Raw genomic sequence first — 25,940 nt, forward strand, 5'->3', positions numbered from 1 at the left:
TGTATCTTACAGCACGTGGAAAATAGAAGGCATTCAGGTGAGCGAGAGCCCCTCACTGGCATGAAGGCACCTCCCTAGGTGACCCGGTGGCCTGGTGGCTAAAGCTCCCGCTTCACACACGGAGGGCCCGGGTTCGATTCCCGGCGGGTGGAAATTCCGACACGTTTCCTTACACCTACTGTCCTGTTCACCTAGCAGCAAATAGGTACCTGGGTGTTAGTCGACTGGTGTGGGTCGCATCCTGGGGGACAAGATTAAGGACCCCAATGGAAATAAGTTAGACAGTCCTCGATGACGCACTGACTTTCTTGGGTTATCCTGGGTGGCTAACCCTCCGGGGTTAAAAATCCGAACGAAATCTTATCTTATCTTATCTTGATGGGTTCTTGAATCATACCCGATTACCTACCATTACGCAAGTGATGTACGACTCCTTAAAGGTTTAGTGTTTTCTGTGAATATGATAATGTTTGACCCCTATGGGTTTAACATTTTCCCCTGAATACAATAATAATAATAATATGCTTCATATTACAAAAATAGCAAAATGGTCAAATTATAATAGAATTCCCTTCATTATTTGCATTATAAAATTTATTTATTTGCCATGACTTCTATTTTTAGAAGCAAGTAAAACATTACACAACATCTTTTGCTCATTTGCTCAGTTCTAAAATTATTGCTATTTTAATTGCATTCTAATTTCAGATGTAAACTGTATGACCCATATCTACTGGTATTTGTTTTTGAATAAACAGTATTCATAATTCAAATGCAAATTCCACAAAAACAGTATAGTATTTATATTATCAATGACAAGCATGCTTGAAGAAAAACTGTATTAAACCTAGTATTTATAAGTCTTTCTAAATAGTTTAAAAATTTACAATTAATATTAGAAAACATAGCTTAATTCAATGAAAGCATAACAAAACAAATTATTTTGTGTACACTATACTGTATATAAAATTTATTTACTGGACAAATGTACTGTGCATTTTCTTGAAAAATATAAAATACAGTACTTCCTGACACAATTACCAGCACTGTAAACAGTCACACACACTTGGCCAATTTTAACAATTATAAAACATTGGGGCAGGTTAAAATACATAAATCACTTGAGGTATGTATCTAAATACTATAACATGTATGAAAAACTATTTACAATTTTTGTTTACTGACACATGGAAAGTCTTCTAGGAGATCTGTGAGCCCTTTCTGGTCTTTCTCTGCTTCCTGACCGTTCCCGAGTAATTTCTGTTGCTTTCTTCACTGGCTTAGCACTGTCTTCACAGTCAGCCTTGTTCTTCTTGTTACTTACACCTGTATCATCTCCATCTTCACTTTTCCGTTTTTGTTTAGCACTTGCATCTTGTGAGTCACTCGGGTTTTTATTCTGCTTCACCACTGGTTCTGAAACTTCACTAAGAACCTGCACTACTTTATTGCTTTTCTCTTTAGCATCCTCCTTTTGTTTTTTCTCTGGCACAATTTTTGCATTTTCATCATCTCTTACTGATCTTCTCCTGGATTTTATCCTTTCCTCGGTACTTGCCTCTTTTTTCACACTTGACTCTTTTTTCAGACTTTCAGTAGCAGAGGATTCACTAGGTCCCTCTCCTTCATAAGATTTTCTGCGGAGCTTTGACATATATTCTTCTAAATCAGGCCGACTCCTTTTACCAGCTTTTTGGTCATCCTCTTTCTTTTCACTGGATTTTCCAGCAACAACCTCCTTCTCCTTCCTTGCACTAGCTGGTCTTGGTAACTTTATATCTCTTTTCTGTGCTTCCTCTGACACAATTTCCTCTTTGTCATCTTTTAGTTCTTTGACTCTCCTTGAAATTTTCCTTATGTCTATTGCACTTTCACCAGACTTTTGTAGTTCTTCATCCTTTACTACCTCATTTTGCTTTTCTTCATTTAATTTTTCACTCTTGAGTCTTTTAGTGGATCTAGTAACTATATCTTTTTCCTGTTTAACTCTGGGTGAGGATTCCTGAAGTTTGTCTGAAAGCCTTTTATTTGCAGCACTTTGTTTTTTTTCTTTCTCATCCATCTTCTTTGGGCTCTGCTGTTTAGTGTCCTTTTCAGAAGAGTCTTCAACTGTAATTTTATTCATTTCTTCTTCTCTAGTTTTTTGGTCTTTTCGCTTATCCTTTGGTGACTCTGTGCCTGTTCGTTCATTTTTTTCTCGTTTCTCATCAACTCTCGGATCTTGTTCATCTTTTGACCTTCTCACACTTTGCCTTCTCTCAGGTCTTTTAGAAGCATCTTGATTTACCTTACCTTCATAAGTATCTGCACGATGTACTTCAACAGCTGTAATGATAACATTTTTCTGGTTGATCTGTATATCAGAAGTTTTATTTACCTGAGATCCTGATGTAGCTTTCTTATCAAGTGGTTTCTTTTTGCTATCTTGTTCAGAGGTTGCTTCACTCTTCTTATAAGTCTGTTCTGCACAATTTGTCTTCTTGCTAGGTTGCTCTGTCAATATAGCAGTCTTTATGACTGTCTCAGGGGAAGAAGCAGCAGCAACAGCACTCTTATCTTGCTTTCCTTGTTCAGGAGAGAGAGTTTTATTCTGATCAATGGACACCGAGTTCTTTTTGGTAATCTTTTCAGGAGATGGGGAATCTCTATTGGTAATCATCTCAGGAGATAAATCTGTTTTCTTTTTAGAACCCTGTTCAGGTGTTAAACACTTTTTGGAGCAATGTTCAGATGAATTTCTAAAGTCTTGTTCAGGTGATGAACATTTTTTGGAGTCCTGTTCAGGCACTGAATTCTTCCTGGAATCTTGTTCAAGTGATGAATTCTTTGTGGTATCTTGCTCAGGGGATGAACTCCTTTCTGAACCTCGTTCTGCAAAGCTCTTCTTAGAAATTTCTTCTGGAATTGATGCATTCCTTCTGGTACTCTGTTCAGGGAGTGAAGAATTCTTTTTGGTACTCTGTTCAGGGAGTGAAGAATTCTTTTTGGTACTCTGTTCAGGGAGTGGAGAATTCTTTCTGGTACTCTGTTCTGGCCGTGGAGAATTCTTTCTGGTACTCTGTTCAGGGAGTGGAGAATTCTTTCTGGTACTCTGTTCTGGCCGTGGGGAATTCTTTCTGGTACTCTGTTCTGGCCGTGGAGAATTCTTTCTGGTACTCTGTTCTGGCCGTGGGGAATTCTTTCTGGTACTCTGTTCAGGGAGTGGAGAATTCTTTCTGGTACTCTGTTCTGGACGTGGAGAATTCTTTCTGGTACTCTGTTCAGGGAGTGGAGAATTCTTTCTGGTACTCTGTTCAGGGAGTGGAGAATTCTTTCTGGTACTCTGTTCTGGCCGTGGGGAATTCTTTCTGGTACTCTGTTCAGGGAGTGGAGAATTCTTTCTGGTACTCTGTTCAGGGAGTGGAGAATTCTTTCTGGTACTCTGTTCAGGGAGTGGAGAATTCTTTCTGGTACTCTGTTCTGGCCGTGAAGAATTCTTTTTGTTTATTCGTTCTGGTGAATTCTTTTTAGAACATTGAGCAAAATTGACTTTGCAAATTTGTTCAGATACTATATTCTTTTTAGAACTCTGTTCTAGATGTGACAAATTCTTTTTACAGATTTGATCAGGTAGTGATATATTCTGTTCAGTAACTACATTCCTTTTGCATAATGGCTCTATTTTACTATTCTTTTTCAAGACTTGCTGAACTGATGCATTCTTTTTTGCAGCTTGCTCAGATGATGCTATATTCTTTTTGGCAGCTTGCTCAGATGGTATATTCTTTTTAGCAGCTTGCTCAGATGGTGATATATTCTTTTTAACAACTTGCTCAGATGGTGATGCATTCTTTTTAACAACTTGCTCAGATGGTGATGTATTCTTTTTAACAACTTGCTCAGATGGTGATGTATTCTGTTTGGGAATTTGCTCAGATACAAATGAAGTTTTCTTTTTCAAAACTTGTTCAAATGAAGGTGTATGCTTTTTGGATGTTTGCTCAGAGGACACTACTGCAGTCTTTTCATTCATCACCTCAGATAAGCCACACTTAAGATCTTGTTCTGGTGATACAGCAAGTTTTTTGCTAACTTGCTCTAAAGAAGTAGAGTTCTTTTTACTGACTTCTGAAAGTGAATTATTTTTATTACTGTGCTCTGGTGAATCTATATTTTTTTTACCAATTTGTTCAACAGAGCTTTCAATATCATCACCTTCCTGGAAGTAGCTTTGTTGTCTTGTTGAAGCTTTCACATTTTCACTTAAAGCAAGATCTGTTTCACCTTTTTGTGTCACATTCTTGTTCTGAGAGCTTTCAAAGGTTTGTTTATCATTAGGCATTTTCTTTTGGCAGCTATCCACCTGTTTAGCACCGTCTTGTTTATCCACCACCACCACTTTGTCTAGCTTCTTTTTATCTGACGTATTCAAAATATTTTTTGCTTTGCCTAGAGGTATCCCATTTGATTTTACGTCTAACTCCAAGTCTGAAGTCTTGCCTGACACTGTGTCTGCTTTCTTGCTTTCATCTAAATTTTCACCTTTTACTTTCTCATCCTTTTCATCAGAAACCAATTTATGAGGGCATTCTAATTCTTTCCTTGTAGCAAGACTGCTTTGTGATTCATCTGGAATTTCTTGTGTACTTTGGGCAATTCCAGGAGAGGAGGATCTTGAATGAGATGATGAATCTGAATCTGAAGAAGGATCAGCAGCTGGATCAGGTGGTGGTGGAGGTGCCCTTGTTAAGATACCCTCTGACCCAAGTGTATAATCATGAGATTTTCCCCATACACGAAGTGCTGGAAGTGGGATCTGGGAACAGGGATGCAATGCTAATTTGGAGAGAAGAGGCAGACAAGTGAGGGATGGTAGACATGTAGGTGCCAGACGATGACAACCTCTCAAATCCAGTGATGACAAGGAATGACTAACAACACTAGAAGGATGAGCTAGTAAAGCCACACTTAGTTCTGTTATACGCTGGCAGCTGCTCAAATCAAGAGCACTAAGAAATGGAAGAGAACGTACAATGGCTCGGACTCCTTCATCTCCAACATGTGTTCCTGCCAAATGCAAATTTGTGAGTTGACGTAGTCTTGTAGTTGTGTCACGGTGGCCTGGACGATGAGTTCGTGGGGCTGAAAGCAAAGTTGTCAGTGTACTGTCAAACAATCCTTCACAGTAAGAAAGATTGAGTTTTGACAAAGCTGGGCAGTAAGGGGAGACAAGGCATGACACAACTTCCCAACCCTGACCCTCTAGATGTAACTCCTTGAGTTGAGGAAGCCGAGCTAAAAGCCAAGACAACTGTTCTGCAGTTACTCGAGCCCAACTTAAATCTAGAGCACAAGGTTGGCGCCTTACTATTCCCTCTAAGTGACAGACACCAATTCGCTTGTGTGCTAGACTAATAGTTTTCCATAAAGATGGGTTAACTGCCCACTGTGCCCAAGTTCTACAAACTTGCATTACCACTTTTAAGTCTCTAACAGGCAAGTGATGGAACACAGGAAGCATTACTGCTCGATTCATTGCTGGTGGTAAAGGTTCACGTGTGACTGGACGACTCTCCCCATCACTACCACTCTCTTCATCATCTTCCTCTTCCTCCTCCTCTTCATCAGGGGGTGGTGGGTTAGGCCTCACCACCCAGACAGGGCGTACCAGTGGATAAGACACTCGAGCCTGTAGCTGGTCCCACGTTGGCATGTGTGGAGGAGCAGCATCAAGGCCTTCTATTGTGCTGCCTTTCTGTAAAAGTAAAAAAAAAAAACAGGTGTTATGTAATAACTTCTTTTGTAATAAATTTACAAAGGATATGTTGTCAGCCTGCTACCTATAGCTTGTAAATGTTATATCCTGCCTAACAGTGTGCTTCCATTGTTCCATTTGTGCAATTAATGTACTAAGCAAAGGAGGCTTGCCTGCATTTAGCCATCCCTTTGGTGAAGACTCAGATTGGGTTTCTGGAAATGACAGGAAACATTAGTGTTAAAATTTTTAATTTAATGTTTTTCTTGACTAATTACTTTTCACTTCACCCTCATAATATTAATAGCTACATTTGTGTGGCATTTTGAAGAACATTGGGTGACACACAATAAAATTTAACATATATATCTTGGAACTTTACAAAAATTTTGAAAAAAATTTAATCCAGCATCTTTATAAAGTACATTATTCAATATTTTTAGTAGTAACATTAATGACAATGGAAATAAAATCATAAGAAATAATATTAAGTGAGTATTTCTGCTGTATATCCATTTAATTCCTGTGTTTTTCACAAGTATGGGAACTACTATACTCTCTCTTAAGTGACATATTCCCATCTGTGCATGACTCTGCATATCCCTTAATTAACTTTCCACCATAGTAATGGTCCATTTTTTACCCTCTTCCAGCATTATATTATCATCCTGTTTTAGTTTAGTTTCTTTGCTTACCATACCACTTAAGCAATTAAAAAAAAATAATTACCCATTTTCTTTAAACAATTCTTTTGTACTAGACATATATTTGTACTTTTGATTAATGCAGTCTACCTTTCAAACCTGCAGTTTAAATTGAACAATGGACTTGTGCACTGACAATCTTCTATGCACCTAGTCTTAACATAAAATAATAAACTCCAAAATTCTATAATTTTCCTTTTCTAATTAAAAATATTTCTTGGGTAATTGTACATAACTGCCCCATAATTTATTTTCAATTAGGCATGTGATTTACTGTTACCAATTAATTTTAGTTCTCAGATTCATTATAAAAGTCAACAAATAAAAAGTGCCATTACGTATTAATATGTTTGTGAAAAAGAGCTAATACCTGCTGGGTCAACTAAGGTTGCATGCTAAAAGGTGTTGACATTAAGGGGCAGAAGTGTGGAGGGTAAGAGCACGCTGAAAAGGAGGCCATAGTTGGTGCACTGAGTCAGTTTCGGTTATGAAGTCTACGTATCTACATTAAGAGAATTTTCGACAGAAGAGCAACCAGTGCAAAAGAGTTGAAGGAGAGGTCAGAAATATAATCTGCTTCTTCTTGACATGTACATTTGTGAGTCTTGTGTCTAAAACACACTCATGAAAGTACCATGTTCTGTAACCAACAAAGATGAATACCACAACTATGGTTTGACTAAAAAAACATATTAGATATAAACTTGTACAAATGATGTTGCCAGCAATCTTCAAAGCACTATAATAATACTAAAAAATAGTTGGAAAAGAGGTAACCCCTTGTAGGAAGTTGGAAGATCCAGTACTGGATAACACAGAGGAAATTTTGCAAGTTCTTTCCCAAGAATACCAGATTGTCAAGGGTCACAGTATAAGATGACATCTTTGTATATGTATATGCTAATGAGACACAGAAAACAATGATTGTTTAAAATTATGGGCTGTGAGTGTAATTGAAAATGTTTAAGATGAAGCATATGTCCATAGCAGATTTATTTATTTCGGGGGGAGTGCTGCAACCATAGGTGAATGAGAAGCAATCAGGTTCAATTTAAGAAAAGACAGGTTTGCTCCAATTTTTTAAAGGCACCTGGAAAGATAGTTCATAGCAGAGATCAAGGATGTCAGGAATGAACAGGAGTAAGGGCAAACCTGGAGTACTGGGATCTCCTAGTGAGAGATAGGAAAATTAAGAGAAAGGGAAATGTGAAGGAGAGGTAAATATAGGAATACTACAAGCCTATGAGGACTAAATACATTCCTCTGGGATAGTTAAGATACCCATTTTATGTTAGCTTGTCTATTTCCATGGCCTTCCTGATACAATGACCTACTGAATTGTTACAGATATTAATAAGGCTATCTCCCACCAAGGTAGGGTGACTCAAAAGAGAAGAAACACCTTTACCGTCACTCATTTCATTACTGTCTTGCCAGAGGTGTGCCTCTCTAAACTGCAGACAGTGTGTGTCCCAACTCCAGGACTCAAGTCCAGTAAACTGGTTTCCCTGAATCCCTTCATAAATATTACCTTGATCACACCTTAATAGCACGTAAAGTAATAAAAACCACTTGCCTCCACTCACTGCTTTCTAACATGGTCACACATGCCTGTTGGATGACCAAGCCCCTCGCATACACCTCTTTTACTCCCTCCCCCCAACCTTTCCTAGGGCAACCCCTACCCTGTCTTCCCTCTACTACAGATTTGTACACCCTCCAAGTCATCCTATTTTGCTCAATTCTCTCAATGTCCAAACCACCTCAACAACCCCTCCAGAGATCTCTGGATAATACTTTCAGTAACCTCACACCTTCTATCTCCAAATTTCAAATCCTCTGCATAATGTTCACACTACATGTTGCAACTGCCTGTGGGGAAATGGAAAGGACCTGAATTAGGAAACCTTCCAATGGGTCAGCAAGTTCATTTTTCTGAATTCCAGCATGGGCACAAAAACAACAAAGGCTAGCCTTGCCATGTCTATTAAAGTTAAGGCATAGCAAGAAAATGTGAGAATTGTAATTCTGAATTACAGTACTTGCAATGCATTTGAGTTTGAGACCACAACAACTGAAACAGCAACAGCAGAAATAGCTTACAACTCTTTGGTACAAATATTAACTAAAAGCTAATCAACCTTGGATCATGATAATAGGAAAATGAACCATATATCCCACTCTGTCGGAAAATCTAGTGCCATCAATGTACACAGCAGTAACATCAGTGTGACTGGCAATAGTGAAAGGAGATCAAGCATGAGTCTGAGGAAGAGAAGTCAAAGTTCAGGAACAGCAGATAGAAAAGGCAGATTTGGAACCCAGGGATTTCCCAAGGCGGATGAGAGAAATGAGAGAGAACAACAACTAGCACACAATAAAAAGGAAAAACACTAACTGTCACCTATACTAACCTCAGTAATAACTCCACAAGTCACTGTATCATGGAGTATGCAAAACAAGCATAAGTGAAACAATGGGTGTACTTTAAAAAGGCCCTGGAGGTATCATAAGTACCTGGGAAATAGGAGAAAATCAAGTATGGCCCAAGGAACAAGAGGGTAGCTCTCATTCCCTATATCAAGATCCCTTCACCAGCATCAAGGCAAATCTGCTTGAAGAGTTCAATAGGAAGAAACAGCCACAATTTAAAAACTGAGAAAGCAATGCCAAAAAACGATACAAAAATTTTTTATTTATGAAGATAGTTGTAAAATACTGTACTGAGATGGGATCCAGAAAATAGCAAATACATACAATAACCACTGAAAGGTTGACAAAAATTGATTGACAAATTAAACACCACACTTATATACATATTTCCTTAAGTTGTTACCGACAGAGTGGAACACTGCAATTCTCAAATGTCTTTTTTTTTTAATCTTGGTTTTCTAGATGTACAGTATCTATGATTATATATAAAGCAGGCTTTGTGCACATGTCTTCTTTTGTATCACTGGAATTTTTTAAGAATGAAGTGTGCACCTTGTCTGTTGCTTTTCAAGTAAATGAATGTTGACTACCTGGACGCAATAATGTCATCTTGTATGCTCCTGATAAAACACTAATAACAATGCTGTATTTCTGTTTTATTTCTGTCTGTATTTAGTACATATTTCTGTCTGTATTTAGTACTGAGTAGGTAGGTAGGTAGATGGCCCGGTGGCCTGGTGGCTAAAGCTCCCGCTTCACACATGGAGGGCCCGGGTTCGATTCCCGGCGGGTGGAAACATTTCGACATGTTTCCTTACACCTGTTGTCCTGTTCACCTAGCAGCAAATAGGTACCTGGGTGTTAGTCGACTGGTGTGGGTCGCATCCTGGGGGACAAGATTAAGGACCCCAATGGAAATAAGTTAGACAGTCCTCAATGACACACTGACTTTCTTGGGTTATCCTGGGTGGCTAACCCTCTGGGGTTAAAAAGCCGAATGAAAGCTTATCTTATCTCTTATCTAGGTTGGGAGACAGCAACCACCCAGGGAAGTATGTACTGCTGTCCTGCCAGATGACTGTGAAACAGAAACCTGTAACTGTTTTGCATGATGGTAGGATTGCTGGTGTCTTTTTCTGTCTCATAAACACGCTAGACAACAGGGATATCTTGCTACTCCAACTTACACTTTGGTCACACTTCACACACATGCACATGCATATATAGATACATACATCTAGGTTTTTCTCCTTTTTCTACATAGCTCTTGTTCTTCTTTATTTCTTCTATTGTCCATGGGGAAGTGGAAAAGAATCTTTCCTACGTAAGCCATGCGTGTCGTATGAGGCGACTAAAATGCCGGGAGCAATGGGCTAGTAACCCCTTCTCCTGTAGACATTTACTAAAAAAGAGAAGAAGAAAAACTTTATAAAACTGGGATGCTTGAATGTGCGTGAATGTAGTGCAGATGACAAGAAACAGATGATTACTGATGTTATGAATGAAAAGAAGTTGGATGTCCTGGCCCTAAGCGAAACAAAGCTGAAGGGGGTAGGGGAGTTTCGGTGGGGGGAAATAAATGGGATTAAATCTGGAGTATCTGAGAGAGTTAGAGCAAAGGAAGGGGTAGCAGTAATGTTGAATGATCAGTTATGGAAGGAGAAAAGAGAATATGAATGTGTAAATGCAAGAATTATGTGGATTAAAGTAAAGGCTGGATGTGAGAAGTGGGTCATAATAAGCGTGTATGCACCTGGAGAAGAGAGGAATGCAGAGGAGAGAGAGAGATTTTGGGAGATGTTAAGTGAATGTATAGGAGCCTTTGAACCAAGTGAGAGAGTAATTGTGGTAGGGGACCTGAATGCTAAAGTAGGAGAAACTTTTAGAGAGGGTGTGGTAGGTAAGTTTGGGGTGCCAGGTGTAAATGATAATGGGAGCCCTTTGATTGAACTTTGTATAGAAAGGGGTTTAGTTATAGGTAACACATATTTTAAGAAAAAGAGGATAAATAAGTATACAAGATATGATGTAGGGCAAAATGACAGTAGTTTGTTGGATTATGTATTGGTAGATAAAAGACTGTTGAGTAGACTTCAGGATGTACATGTTTATAGAGGGGCCACAGATATATCAGATCACTTTCTAGTTGTAGCTACACTGAGAGTAAAAGGTAGATGGGATACAAGGAGAATAGAAGCATCAGGGAAGAGAGAGGTGAAGGTTTATAAACTAAAAGAGGAGGCAGTTAGGGAAAAATATAAACAGCTATTGGAGGATAGATGGGCTAAAGAGAGCATAGGCAATGGGGTCGAAGAGGTATGGGGTAGGTTTAAAAATGTAGTGTTAAAGTGTTCAGCAGAAGTTTGTGGTTACAGGAAAGTGGGTGCGGGAGGGAAGAGGAGCGATTGGTGGAATGATGATGTAAAGAGAGTAGTAAGGGAGAAAAAGTTAGCATATGAGAAGTTTTTACAAAGTAGAAGTGATGCAAGGAGGGAAGAGTATATGGAGAAAAAGAGAGAGGTTAAGAGAGTGGTGAAGCAATGTAAAAAGAGAGCAAATGAGAGAGTGGGTGAGATGTTATCAACAAATTTTGTTGAAAACAAGAAAAAGTTTTGGAGTGAGATTAACAAGTTAAGGAAGCCTAGAGAACAAATGGATTTGTCAGTTAAAAATAGGAGAGGAGAGTTATTAAATGGAGAGTTAGAGGTATTGGGAAGATGGAGGTAATATTTTGAGGAATTGTTAAATGTTGATGAAGATAGGGAAGCTGTGATTTCGTGTATAGGGCAAGGAGGAATAACATCTTGTAGGAGTGAGGAAGAGCCAGTTGTGAGTGTGGGGGAAGTTCGTGAGGCAGTAGGTAAAATGAAAGGGGGTAAGGCAGCCGGGATTGATGGGATAAAGATAGAAATGTTAAAAGCAGGTGGGGATACAGTTTTGGAGTGGTTGGTGCAATTATTTAATAAATGTATGGAAGAGGGTAAGGTACCTAGGGATTGGCAGAGAGCATGCATAGTTCCTTTGTATAAAGGCAAAGGGGACAAAAGAGAGTGCAAAAATTATAGGGGGATTAGTCTGTTGAGTATACCTGGTAAAGTGTATGGTAGAGTTGTTATTGAAAGAATTAAAAGTAAGACTGAGAATAGGATAGCAGATGAACAAGGAGGCTTTAGGAAAGGTAGGGGGTGTGTGGACCAGGTGTTTACAGTGAAACATATAAGTGAACAGTATTTAGATAAGGCTAAAGAGGTCTTTGTGGCATTTATGGATTTGGAAAAGGCGTATGACAGGGTGGATAGGGGGGCAATGTGGCAGATGTTGCAGGTGTATGGTGTAGGAGGTAGGTTACTGAAAGCAGTGAAGAGTTTTTACGAGGATAGTGAGGCTCAAGTTAGAGTACATAGGAAAGAGGGAAATTATTTCCCAGTAAAAGTAGGCCTTAGACAGGGATGTGTGATGTCACCGTGGTTGTTTAATATATTTATAGATGGGGTTGTAAGAGAAGTAAATGCGAGGGTCTTGACAAGAGGCGTGGAGTTAAAAGATAAGGAATCACACATAAAGTGGGAGTTGTCACAGTTGCTCTTTGCTGATGACATTGTGCTCTTGGGAGATTCTGAAGAGAAGTTGCAGAGATTGGTGGATGAATTTGGTAGGGTGTGCAAAAGAAGAAAACTAAAAGTGAATACAGGAAAGAGTAAGGTTATGAGGATAACAAAAATATTAGGTGATGAAAGATTGGATATCAGATTGGAGGGAGAGAGTATGGAGGAGGTGAATGTATTCAGATATTTGGGAGTGGACGTGTCAGCGGATGGGTCTATGAAGGATGAGGTGAATCATAGAATTGATGAGGGGAAAAGGGTGAGTGGTGCACTTAGGAGTCTGTGGAGACAAAGAACTTTGTCCTTGGAGGCAAAGAGGGGAATGAATGAGAGTATAGTTTTACCAACACTCTTATATGGGTGTGAACCATGGGTGATGAGTGTTGCAGTGAAGGGAAGACTGGAGGCAGTGGAGATGTCATGTCTGAGGGCAATGTGTGGTGTGAATATAATGCAGGGAATTTGTAGTATGGAAGTTAGGAAGAGGTGCGGGATTACCAAAAGTGTTGTCCAGAGGGCTGAGAATGGGTTGTTGAGGTGGTTCGGACATGTAGAGAGAATGGAGCGAAACAGAATGACTTCAAGAGTGTATCAGTCTGTAGTGGAAGGAAGGCGGGGTAGGGGTCGGCCTAGAAAAGGTTGGAGGGAGGGGGTAAAGGAGGTTTTGTGTGCGAGGGGCTTGGACTTCCAGCAGGTGTGCGTGAGCGTGTTTGATAGGAGTGAATGGAGACGAATGGTTTTTAATACTTGACATGCTGTTGGAGTGTGAGCAAAGTAACATTTATGAAGGGGTTCAGGGAAACCGGCAGGCCGGACTTGAGTCCTGGAGATGGGAAGTACAGTGCCTGCACTCTGAAGGAGGGGTGTTAATGTTGCAGTTTAAAAACTGTAGTGTAAAGCACCCTTCTGGCAAGACAGTGATGGAGTGAATGATGGTGAAATTTTTCTTTTTCGGGCCACCCTGCCTTGGTGGGAATCGGCCAGTGTGATAAAAAAAAAAAAAAAAATTAGTACATGCTGTAGATATTAAATGTGTGCAAGTCATTTTAATGTTCTGCACACATATTCCACTACACTTACTTTTATGTCAGAATTTTGAATGACTCACAAAACTGTAGTGATACAATTGCAAATAAACCATACCATGAGTGAAGCTTAAACCCGCGGTCAGAGAGTCATACTGGCCCAGTGGATAACGTGTTGGTCTGGAGTTTTATGACTCTGACCGCGGGTTCAAGCCCCAACCGTGGTATGGTTAATTTTGAATGGTTAGAGCTACACACCAAATTCACTTTTTCTAATGGGAAAAAAATGGTATGATTTTACCCAATTTATTGTACAGTAGACCATCATTTAACACGGTTGTTATGTTCCTGAAAACCGTGTTAGATGAACTAAAGAACTTATGAGAAAAATAGGGTTACATTCCTGAGAGCCCCAAAAAAGCCAAACAACTTTTATTTAGGCCTCCACATCTTACAAAAATAAAAGTGAATATGGAATTGTAGTTCATTTTTGTTATGCATTATGTTGTTTTTACTGGTTAAGACTACAAATGTAACAGAAATACTAGTATTTCTTACTTTAAATTGTGGGTGCTGGTGTTTGTGGATGAATGTGAAGAGAGTGGAGAGTTATGTTGTGGCCCTACTGGGTTGAGGTGGATGGTAGAGGTTCTGGTACAGAAGTTGATGTTTGTACTGGAGTGTCTACTTTAAGTCATTCAGTCAGTCAGTCAAGCCAGTAAGTCAGTCAAGTCATTCAGTCAGTCAGTCAAGCCAGTAAGATATTCATTCAGTCAGTCTAGTCATTCAGCCAAGTCAGTAAGTCATTCAGCCAAGTCAGAAGTCAGTAAGTCGTCTGCAGTCTCTGATGAAGTGACAAGACTGCAGACGACGGGCATTAAACATCTTCAACGCACCCAAAGAAGACACTGCTGAGAAGAGATACATAGTCCTCCCCACCAGTTCCATTGCCAAACACGTTTCCAACATCTTTTCCAATACCTCATTCCAAGTATCTACCTCCACAACCACGACCATAAAGGACATTACCAGTAATAGACAAAACAAGCTTCCATCCTCTGCAGAGGTATATATAATCCCTTGTAATGACTGCAGGAAATTATACGTGGGCAAAACATCAAGAGACCTCTAAACACGTATTTCAGAACACCAATACGCAAGCAGGTCTGACGATCCAAGGAATGCCTGTGTACAACACCGTAATTCACACAACCATTTAATCAACTACAGAAACTCAAGACTTATCACCAGAGAAGACAACACTCAATACCGAAGAATCCTGGAATCATCGCTTATCTCTATATCCAACAACTTCAACCAGAACAACGGCTTCTATAACATAGCTGAACCACTTACCAAGAAACTTCTTCATCGCTATCCCACATAAGAACATAGGAATGGAGGAACACCGCAGAAGGTCTACTCATATACTTATCCAATTTCTCTTCCAAGCTACCCAAGATTTTAGACCCTATAACCCCACTCGGTAGACCATCACATGCAGCATTCTACACCTGACCCAGCATTCTCAACCTGACTATAAATACTCTCATACCTTCCACCCAGGTAGATCTGTTTGTGACTTGAAAAAGCCCACTGTGTGGGCAAAATGTTGTCAATAAAGGATCACATTATACTGCATATGTGTTTATATTTCCAGTTTTAAGACTTAAATGCTTATACCTTTTCTTGCCACTTTCAGCAACACTGGTATGCCTACTGGGTGTCATGATTGCCTGGCAGATACAAGATATAGTAATTAAAAGATCAAAACACAATTCACAAACACAGCTAGCTTGTAGCAGAGAGAGACTGGACACACATGAAATACAAATGCTGGGGTGGTGTTGACCAGGGGGGGGGAGGTCTCCCCAGCTGATCCACAACAATATGGCTGCTTGAGGAAAAGGGAATTTTTTTTCCTTCCCGCAAAGCGAACCGTGTTTAATTAATTTTACAAAGTGTTACAGAAAACTGTGCCGCAATTCTTCAATCGTGCTATACCCAAATCGTGCCAAATAAACTCATGCTAAATGACGGTCTACTGTAGTTTAAAAAGACACATTAGCAAACACTACATATTTATTAAAAGAAGTTTGGATCCTTGGATCTTGATCACTTCTAAAGTATAAACGTATTATTATTATTATTATTATTATTATTATTATTATTATACCTACCATCTGACTTACGACCTGCTCGACTTACGACCACTCGACTTACGACCATGTTTTTATGCCAAATTTCTGAGAAATAAACAACTATTTGTGTTGTACACAGTGTTTATCCTAAACCTTACAGTATAAAATACAGTACTAACAACATAAAAAGTAAAGTAAAACATGAAATACCAAAATAAAACAATAAAATAAAGTCATTACAAAAATGTTTTGTTGATATTCAGTAGTAAAGTTCGTCTTACGACCATTTCGACTTACGACCGGTTTCTCGGAACCGAACTCGGTCGTCAGTCGGGTGGTAGGTGTATTATTAAAACTAAGCACTAAAATGTACAAAAGTAAAAAATAAAGAAAATATATAAGCTAGTAATGAGGAGTGAGTGACACATAGCGTCCTGACAAATATGCCTATATTTTTTTAACACGCAGGCCATTTCCCACAAAGGCAGGGTGGCCTGAAAAAGAAACACTTTCAACATCATTCCCTCCATCACTGTCTTGCTAAAGGCATGCCTACACTACAGTTAAAAAACTGCAACATATCAACAAACCCTCTTTCAGAGTGCAGGCACTGTACTTCCTACCTCCAGGACTCAAGTCTGGCTTGCTGGTTTCCCTGAATCCCTTCATAAATGTTACTTTGCTCACACTCCAACAGCATGTCAAGTCATAAAAATCACTTGTCTCCACTCACTCCTATCATGTGGGAGTTCGATACGTGGATTAGGGTAGAAATACTCACGTAGGCTGTTATAACGTATAATCGTAGATATGTGGAGAGAACCCTTGCCAGCCCTACCTATCTCCTTGGCTACACTCGTAATACTGGCTAGCCGGCTGCAGTACCCTATGTGAGGGGGCCTTATACTGCTGAGGTCAGCACAATATGAATTCAGATAGTGACTCAGGCAGAGACGGTTGATCGTTGAGTCAACGGACGGTTACTGGTAACTGGTTACTACTACTGAGACTGGTAACTGGTTACTACTACTGAGAGCTCGGCGACGCTAACGTATGTCGTCCCGACATACAACTAATACAAACTAGAGATGGCAGGTACGGCTAGGGCTGATTCTATACAATGTCAAAGTACACAACATTAAACATTATAGATACATAAGTAGAACATTGGAATGAAAGCTTACGTAACTGAAACTGTAATGCAATACAAGGTATACTATAGTACAACTTAAAACTCAACAAATGAACAACGAACTCTACGTTGAGATTACAAGTGATAAAAAAACAAAAATTTTGATCGATCGATCTGTATTCATGTGATCTACGGATTCTGAGGAAGGAATATATACAAAGAAAGAGTGTTTAACAGAAAGGCAGATTCGGTGCACGCAAATCTAGACTGTTAACTCTCAGAATGCGGAGAGAACACGAACACACAAAAAAAAATTCTTGGATACTGATAAGTTGATACTGTAATTATTCATCTATACAGGGTATTTACATTTAACCCCAACTCTGCTAGGGTGTGATTGACATATGCAGAATGGGTGTCATCTCTGGGAGGATCAAACTCTGTAGCATTGGCTAACTCATGCTGTATTTGAGGCAAATCTGAATTGGAAGTTACAAATGATACTTGAGGATTTCTCAATACCTGTCGTGTACGTAGGGAATAACGACATTCAGGTTGATCATCTGACTGAGTATCAGAGGAAGAGAGTACAGGATCAGGAGGATTGTCAGAGTCTGTCACATTAGTCTGGGTTGGAACATCATTATCATCACATACTAACTTCATATGATCCAAATGCGATTCTTTATACAGACCAGTACTAATCTCTCTAACCTTATACTTATTACCAGTGATATGTTCAACTACTCGATAAGGACCAACAAACTTTTGATCAAGCTTTGGCATTGCAGACGTTTTGTTAAAATTAGTCAACATAACTCTCGAACCTACTTTGATTTTGGATGGCTTTACTCGAGTATTTGCGACTCTTGTAAATTCAGCTGTTGATTTATGAAGTGTTTCACGGATTCTTCTAAAAACACTTTGAGCTAAGCTGGTACGAGTTGCTACGAAATCATCAGGGTTGTAATTTGGTTTCGGATTAGAATATAACAACTCATAAGGCAAACGTTTATCTACACCATACAATGCATAATGTGGAGTGTCACCTATAGAAACATTGTAAGCAGAATTTATAGCACACTGCACATCAGGTATAACTTCATCCCAAGTTTCACTATTGGGATTGATAGTGGCTCTCAAGACATCAAGTACTTTCTTATTGGTTCGTTCCGCTAACCCATTGCTGGCAGGATGATGAGGAACAATGGTGGATTTAGAGATCTTGTACAAGGTACACAAATTTTCAAGAATTTCATTACAGAATTCACCTCCATTATCTGTTACTAGGGACTTAGGGGTGGTATGCCTGCAGATAATGCGTTCTTTAAACGCTTTAGCTACTGTCTCGGCAGTCTTATCTGCAATAGGAACTAACTCACAATATCTGGTGAAATGGTCTACCATAACACACAGATGTTTGTTACCTTGGAGGGAACATCGGAAATTAGTTAACAAATCTAGCGCAACTCTTCCCCAAGGTTCGCTAGTAGTCGGATACACTTGGATTGGATTAGGACCATTAGCATTGCCTTTATGTTGCATGCAGACACTACATTTCTTAACATACTCAGAAATATCAGTTGCCATACGAGGCCAAAAGTATTTCAATCTGGCTTGTTTTACTGAACGATCCATACCAGGGTGTGCAACACCTGGTACATCGTGAACTAGCTGTAAGGCTACATTCACTAGTGACTGTGGAATTACTAACTGGTATACTCTTCTGCTTGGAGTACCCAACTCGGCTGTTCGATACAGTAATTCTTGGTTCATGACAAAGTCACTGATGGGAGCTGGTGGCTTCACAGTCAGAATAAGATCTTCCTGGAGCAGGAATCGAATCACACCAGACCACATGGGATCTGTTCGTTGAGCATTCTTTACATCTTCAGCACTAAATGGAGGGTCTGCAGTTACTATACTAACATGTCGCGATAAGGCATCTGCGACTACATTTGACTTGCCAGGTAAATGCTCAAAGGTGGGATTGAACTCTTGGATAGTCAAGGTCCATCTAGCTAACCTTCCAGTAGGTTGTTTGTTCTGGAATAAGGGTATCAGTGGAGCATGATCTGTCAAGACATGAACAGAGTACTGATAAATAATGTCTCGGAAGTGCTTTAAAGACCATACTATTGCTAAAGCTTCTTGCTCAGTTACTGTATAATTACGTTCAGCCTTTGTAAGGACGCGACTAGCAAATGCAACTGCGTTGTACTTGCCATCGGTCTTCTGAGCTAGTACGACACCTATGCCAATTGAACTAGCATCAGTTGTCAGATAGAAAGGCTTAGAAAAATCTGGAAATTTCAAAATTGGAGCAGATGTTAGCTTTTCTTTTAGAGTTTGGAATGCTCTTTCTTGACGGAAGGTCCAAACAAAAGGAGCATCTTTCTTAAGCAACTCAGTTAGAGGAGCAGCTATGGAAGAAAAATTGGCAATGAAAGATCTATAAAAACCTGCTAAGCCCACAAAGGATCTTACGGCATCAGCAGTTTTGGGAGTTGGAAAATTTAGTACTGCAGTTACTTTACTTTGGTCAGTCGTAACCCCTCTAGGAGTGACTACGTGACCAAGAAACTTAATTTCTGATCTGAAAAATTGACATTTTGACAGTTTGATCTTTAAATTGGCTTCTTCAAGCTTACCAAGTACTACATCAAGTCTTTTCAAGTGTGTATCCACGTCTTTAGACATGACGATTACGTCATCTAAGTACACCATAAGTGCATTACCTATGAGACCTCTAAAGATATTAGTCATGAGCCTTGAGAACGTGATAGGGGAAGATCGTAATCCAAATGCCATACGGAGGAAGTGATAATGACCTGTAGGAGTGGAGAATGCAGTTAGTTCTTGGCTGTCCTCGTGAAGAGGGACTTGCCAAAACCCTTGTAACAAATCTAGGGTTGAAAAGACTTTGTTATCTCCGATATTACGTAAAAGATCACCCAGTACAGGGAGTGGAAAGCGATCTGGAATGGTTTTTGCGTTTAACTTCCTAAAGTCAATTACTGGACGCCAAGTACCATCCTTCTTAGGTACTAGTATCAGGGGTGCATTCCAAGGTGAATTGCTAGGTGCAATAACTCCATCATCAAGCATTTGATTGATCAATTCTTCTGCGACAGCAACTTGTGAATGAGGCATTCTGTACGCAGGTATGTAGATAGGTCTAGTACCAGGTTCAAGTGGAATACGATGGGACAATAAGTTCGTTATACCCATCTTCTCACCTGGTAAAGCAATGGCTTTACGACGTTTGTTCAACAGAGTCAACAAACGCTTGACTTCATCTGGGAAGTCAGTGGGAGCTAAGTCTTTCTCCTCAACTGGTGGAACAGATTGATCCAGTGCAGTGGATGTGGTCTCCCCGGCAGAAATAGCACCGACCCACTGGTCAGGTGACAACTCATCCTCTACCTGAACAGGGTAAGGATAGTGAACAAGGTCAACAAGATTGGTATTTGCTCTAAGGCGAACACTGTGACCAGAAGTGTTGGCCAGGTAGAAATGGATCTTACTATCTCGTACAACATGTAAGGATGGTTCAACAAATAGACCTTTTACTTTGCAGGAATCACTGTCAACTAGGACGTTATCACCATCTGGAACACTAGGAACAACTACAGACACTCTAGTGAGAGCACTAGCCGCAACAGAAACGTCTTTCTGCAGACGGCACGTGACGTCAACAAGAGATGGCATTACTAGTTGCAAGTAATTGTTTTCCGACAAGGCGTCCCCTGTGGAGAAACTACTACTCGAACTAGCAGGCATTGCAGGGATAGGTTGAGCACTCAAGGCAATCTGAGCGTCCTCGGACACTTGAGGCATCGGACTATCCTGCAATTCTGAAGGTATAGGTGGAACACTGATGGGAGTGACAGAATTACCAGTGCCTGACCGCTTGGGTACGCTACTGGAGAATGCATTAGCTTGTAAGGACTGAATCCGTACATCATACTCTGCAGCAGTATAACAGATTTCTGATCCAAGCTGGTAACCCCAGAATGGAACGATCAAGTCGTCAATTTGTGCATGCCATCGATAAGGGTCGAGCACAATGCGTAAGTCTCGCATGGAAGCAAATCCCAGTAGAAGGTCACCAGGGAAAGTAATCTGGTCGACAACAAGGAAGGAAACAGTGAAGTCTCTACCTTGGATAGAAAAGGTTAGGGAAGTCCGACCTCGGACACGCAGGTGAGAACCAGATACTCCACTAAGGGAGGACACAGGAGTCGGTTCTACGAGAAGGACATGTCGTAACTTCTTATCCTTAAACAAACTAGACCTAATAATATTGATTTGCGCACCAGAGTCCATGAACAATTGAACGGGCGCATTATAGACAGATGCTTGCACTATAGGGCCTATGGTTGCATTGGAAGTTATGTGCAAACAAAAAGGTGGATTTTCATCAGAAAAGACTTGTTCTACTCCATCCCCAAAATCATCTATGTCAGAGACATGTGAAGCAACATCATCAGCAGGGTTGTCATTCTCGAGACTGCTTAAGGCTTCAAAGGAGTTGTAAACGGGGATGGTGTACTCATTATCACCTACTGTCACCATGGGACGGTTTGACTGGGGCGCTCGAATTCCCCCGAATTGAAAGAACGAGCCTGGTTCTGGTTAGGTTGAGAATTGAAAGAATGAGCCTGATTCTGGTTATTTTGAAAACCACGAGATCTGTTTCCTCTACGGGTTCTGCGGTTGGAACGACCACGGAAAGATCTAGAGTACTGCAGGTTATAGAGAGCATTACACTCAGATGTGTCATGTCCATGTATTCTATGATAATTACAGTAGGGAAGATCTGAGTACTCATCATCAGTACGACGTCTCTTAGGGTAACTATCAGGACAATTAATTGCAATATGGCCACGGAAACCACAGTTGTAACAATTCCGCCGACTATGGTTACTGAATGTACTATGAATACTACGAGGTGTATAACGACTCTGTACACTGGTTCTTGGTGATCTCTGAGATGGTTGACGACTACGATTTGTCTCTGTGGCGCAAACAAGAGGTGGTGCAGACGGAGGCATATGTGTGACATTACTTTTAATACAAGGGAAAGTACCCTGGGGGCACAAGGAACGTACATGATTTAAGGCTGTAAGTGGTTCCATCGTTACAGTTGGAGGATGAGCCTCATAAGCACACACAGAAGCAGGTGGCATTAGTTCTTTAATTGCTCCAAAAGCTGCTATTTTAGCAATTGATTCTGTAAATGGTTTAGCCTCTTCAGGGAGAAAAGATGATGATTGGACAGCATTGATAAATGATGATAAAAGTTTGTCTAATCTAACAGCAAATGCACTCAACGATTCATTACTCATGGGTGTAGCATTCACTAGTTCCCTAAGAACGACATATGGATCAGCTATTTTTACTGGGACAAGGAAAGAACGAATCAGTTCCTCATATTGTGACCACTTAGTAAGATTCCTGAAGTCTCGCATATCCAGGAGATCAACAACGTGAACAGCAGCAGGAGATCGATAAAGAGCTTCTTTAGCAATTCTGATAAGGCTTTCCTCTGAAGGAGGACCTTCACCTAGGGCACTAGCACGAGAACGAATGGCTGCAAACCATGCTTCAAGACTATGTACATGGCCATTGAATAAAGGTAACGCATCAAGGGAATCACGAGTATAACTATAATATCTCGGTGTCTGAGTCGGTCTGTCAGTCGGTAAGGAACTGTGAGGACTGATGACAGGGCCAGCAGTAGCCTGAGAGGTCTGAGTGTCGACATTCACTAAAGTACCACTTGACGGTATGTGAGACATAATGGCAAAGTAACACGAGAACAAACAAAGCAAAAATAATGAACAATAAAAATGATATAAAATTCTAGAATTGAAATGAAAAGATATACAACTAATTTTGCAGAAATAATAAAAAATTAATATCTAAGATACACTGCAAGAAGAAGGAAAACTCAATTTAAAGGACTATTGACCAAGAAAAAAAAAATTTACATTGAAATATACAAGTAAAAATATTACTGGAGACTGAATTAAATGCAAAATGAGCTGTCTTTACTCTTGCTAATAAAAAAAATTAATTAATTAAATTTTTTAAATCAATGTGAAAGTGTAAAATAAAATTATTAAATTGTTAACTGGGAAATTTTAAGTATTTTCTAAGAATGCATAGACAAAATTAAAATATAAATCATAAAAATAGCAATAAAAGAAAATAATTCACTGCAGAACAGTTCAACAAAATAATTCACTTCAGAGCAAGTGCAACAAAATAAGGTGTAGAAACAATCACTGCAGTAATAAAGTGTCACTGGGAAAACTCAGGTTAAATAATGAATTAAAATATGAAGACCAAAAAAAAATAAACTGATTGAACACTTTAACTCTTAATTGTAAATTAGACAAAACAATTTACTCAACCAGAGTAAGGAAAACACTTTACGTTAAAAGTAATTGAAATTGCATCAAGAGTGAATTTGTTCAAGAATATAAAATTATGAAAAAAAATAAAACACAGGAACAAAACAGGGAATATAACACTTACAGTGGCGGAGCACCCAACAGTATTAATTTATTCTTACAACAAATTCCTGCTGTGACTGATACAACAAAATCTTGCTGTGACTGATACGACAAAAATTTGCTGGCAAAAATAATGGTACACAGTCTGCGAAAAAATTAGAGGAATGAGACACAGCTGGCATACGAAAAAAAAGACACACATAGAAATAAATGGATAATTTGGTATGCTGAAAGAATACAATAAAAAAAAAAATGAATCACTTCACACAGGGTGACTGACTGGTACACTACACAATAATACTTACTAGAGACAGGAGTAGCATAAGAAAAAACACAGAATAAAAAATATAAGATAAATAAAAACACTGAAAAATATTGTAAAAATTAATGAGTCAAAGAAAAACTGAAAACACAAGGTTTAGAGTACACAAACAATTTACTATAAATGTCTCACACACGCAAATGTCTTTAAATGCAAGAAAATGTCTCAAAAAAAATTATCACTGAAGTCGAGAGTAGTAGACGGGTGATTACTGGTGACGGGAAGAAGGTGTTGTCCTGTGGGCGGGCGGTGTGTACTGGTGACGGGGCGGGGGGGGTTTCCTCCTCCACCCACACTGTTGTCGTGAAGAAATGTGCGTTCTAGGCGAACTCACATAACTGGCTTTATCTCGTTGGCACCAGCTACAATCTCTTGACCAATTATGTGAGCCAAAACAGTACTAGGACCCGATACAAGGGTACAAACAACCACAGGTAGATGAGTGGATGGCTGGTGGTGGTGGTGGTGGGTGTGACTCTCGCTGGGGTACTGCCGCGCACCCCGGGTGGTGTGAGAGAATGGTGGGGAGAAGACTCTCTGGCGGACGCGCTCACTCCACTACCCACGAAAGTGGCTTGAAAAACCCACTCTATGCCACAGGAATGGTAAAAACCACTCTTAGCATCCAACAGGAAGCACAAAGCGATATAAACAATACTTCAGAGGAGCTTGGCTTACTTCTTACTGCGTGGCTTACTTCTCTCTCTCAGCTGGGTTAGAAGCTGGGTTGGCTGGCTGGCTTACCCCACGAGAATGGATGACTGGAAGACGTGTAACGATGCACAAAGCACGGAAGAGCAGTTGGATGACAGGAGACAGGCTGGATGATAGGCTGACTGGCGTTCACTTCCACAGTCTGGCTTACTGACTGGCTTAATTGCAAATCCGGGTCAACCCCTCGGAGATTGAAGCAATTAGCACACGAACTAAGCCAGGAAGCTTGAAACGGCTGCAACAGGCTTGCAGGCAATAGGTTTGAGGGGAGTAGCTGCTGGCTGGTGGTGCCGGAGGGTAGAAGCTGGTGGCTGGAGATTCACCTTTGACCCTGGCGCTACTCACACAAACAGCCTTCTAACGCCTTGAATTACCCTTAAAAACGTAAATCCACGCTCCACACCGCTGCACACCATTTATCATGTGGGAGTTCGATACGTGGATTAGGGTAGAAATACTCACGTAGGCTGTTATAACGTATAATCGTAGATATGTGGAGAGAACCCTTGCCAGCCCTACCTATCTCCTTGGCTACACTCGTAATACTGGCTAGCCGGCTGCAGTACCCTATGTGAGGGGGCCTTATACTGCTGAGGTCAGCACAATATGAATTCAGATAGTGACTCAGGCAGAGACGGTTGATCGTTGAGTCAACGGACGGTTACTGGTAACTGGTTACTACTACTGAGACTGGTAACTGGTTACTACTACTGAGACTCCTATCTAACATGTATGCTTGCTGGCAGTCCAAACCCTTAGCACACAAAACCTTTACCCCCTCCCTCCAACCTTTCCTAGGCCAACCCCCCTACCCTGCCTTCCTTCCACTACAGATTTACATGCTCTCAAAGTCATTCTATTTCGTTCCACCCTCTCTAAATGTCCGAACCACCTCAATGACCCCTCCTCAGCTCTCTGGATAATACTTTTAGTAACCCTGCACCTCCTAATTTCCAAACTACAGATTCTCTGTATTATATTCACACTGCATATTGCCCTCAGACACAACACCTCCATACCTGCAGCCTTCTCCTTGTTACAACATTCACCACCCATGCTTCACACCCATATAAGAGCATTGGTATAACTATATTCTCATACATTCCCCTCTTTGCTTCCATAGATAATGTTCTTTGGCTCCACAGACTCCTCAATGCACTACTCACCTTTTTCCCCTCATCAATTTTATGATTCGCCTTGTCTTTCATAGACCCATCTGCTGACAAGTCCACTCCGAAATATCTGAATACTTTCACTTCCTCCATACTCCCTCCCTCCCTCTAATGTGATATCCAATTTTTCACTTCTTAATTTAAGGACCTGCCTTGTATGGGCCAGTAGGCCTTCTGCAGTGTTCCTCCATTCTTATATTCTAATTTTCTGTTATCCTCATCATCTTACTCTTTCCCATGTTCACTTTTAATTTCCGTCTTTTACATACTTCACAAAACTCTTCCACCAACCTCTTCAGAATCCTCCACAAGCACAGTGTTGCAAAATTACAGCTTCCCTATCTTCAACATTTAACAGTTCCTCAAAATATTCCCTCAAAATCAAGCATATCTGGTATAAAAGACTGGTGAGGCAGATAGTTCCAGCTTTTTTG

At 40.1% G+C, this 25,940-nt stretch overlaps 1 protein-coding gene across 4 annotated transcripts in view; it reads right to left on the reverse strand.

Moving 5' to 3' along the window:
* Nucleotides 1-572: 572 nt before the first annotated feature.
* LOC128689117 (microtubule-associated protein futsch) overlaps nucleotides 573-25,940 on the reverse strand; it is a 79,437-nt gene continuing 54,069 nt past the window's right edge. For 2 of the 4 annotated variants that reach the window (XM_053777247.2, XM_053777239.2), the window contains 2 exons: nucleotides 5,908-5,949; nucleotides 573-5,734 (listed from right to left, as the gene is read on the reverse strand). In XM_053777247.2, the coding sequence (XP_053633222.2) occupies nucleotides 1,178-5,734; nucleotides 5,908-5,913 (4,563 nt within the window). In that variant the 5' untranslated portion in view covers nucleotides 5,914-5,949 and the 3' untranslated portion in view covers nucleotides 573-1,177. The remainder of the gene's footprint in view (nucleotides 5,735-5,907; nucleotides 5,950-25,940) is intronic. The other 2 variants (XM_070085316.1, XM_053777253.2) reach the window with 1 other exon arrangement.

The sequence above is a fragment of the Cherax quadricarinatus genome, chromosome 1 (assembly GCF_038502225.1).
Source record: "Cherax quadricarinatus isolate ZL_2023a chromosome 1, ASM3850222v1, whole genome shotgun sequence".
NCBI lineage: Eukaryota > Metazoa > Arthropoda > Malacostraca > Decapoda > Parastacidae > Cherax > Cherax quadricarinatus.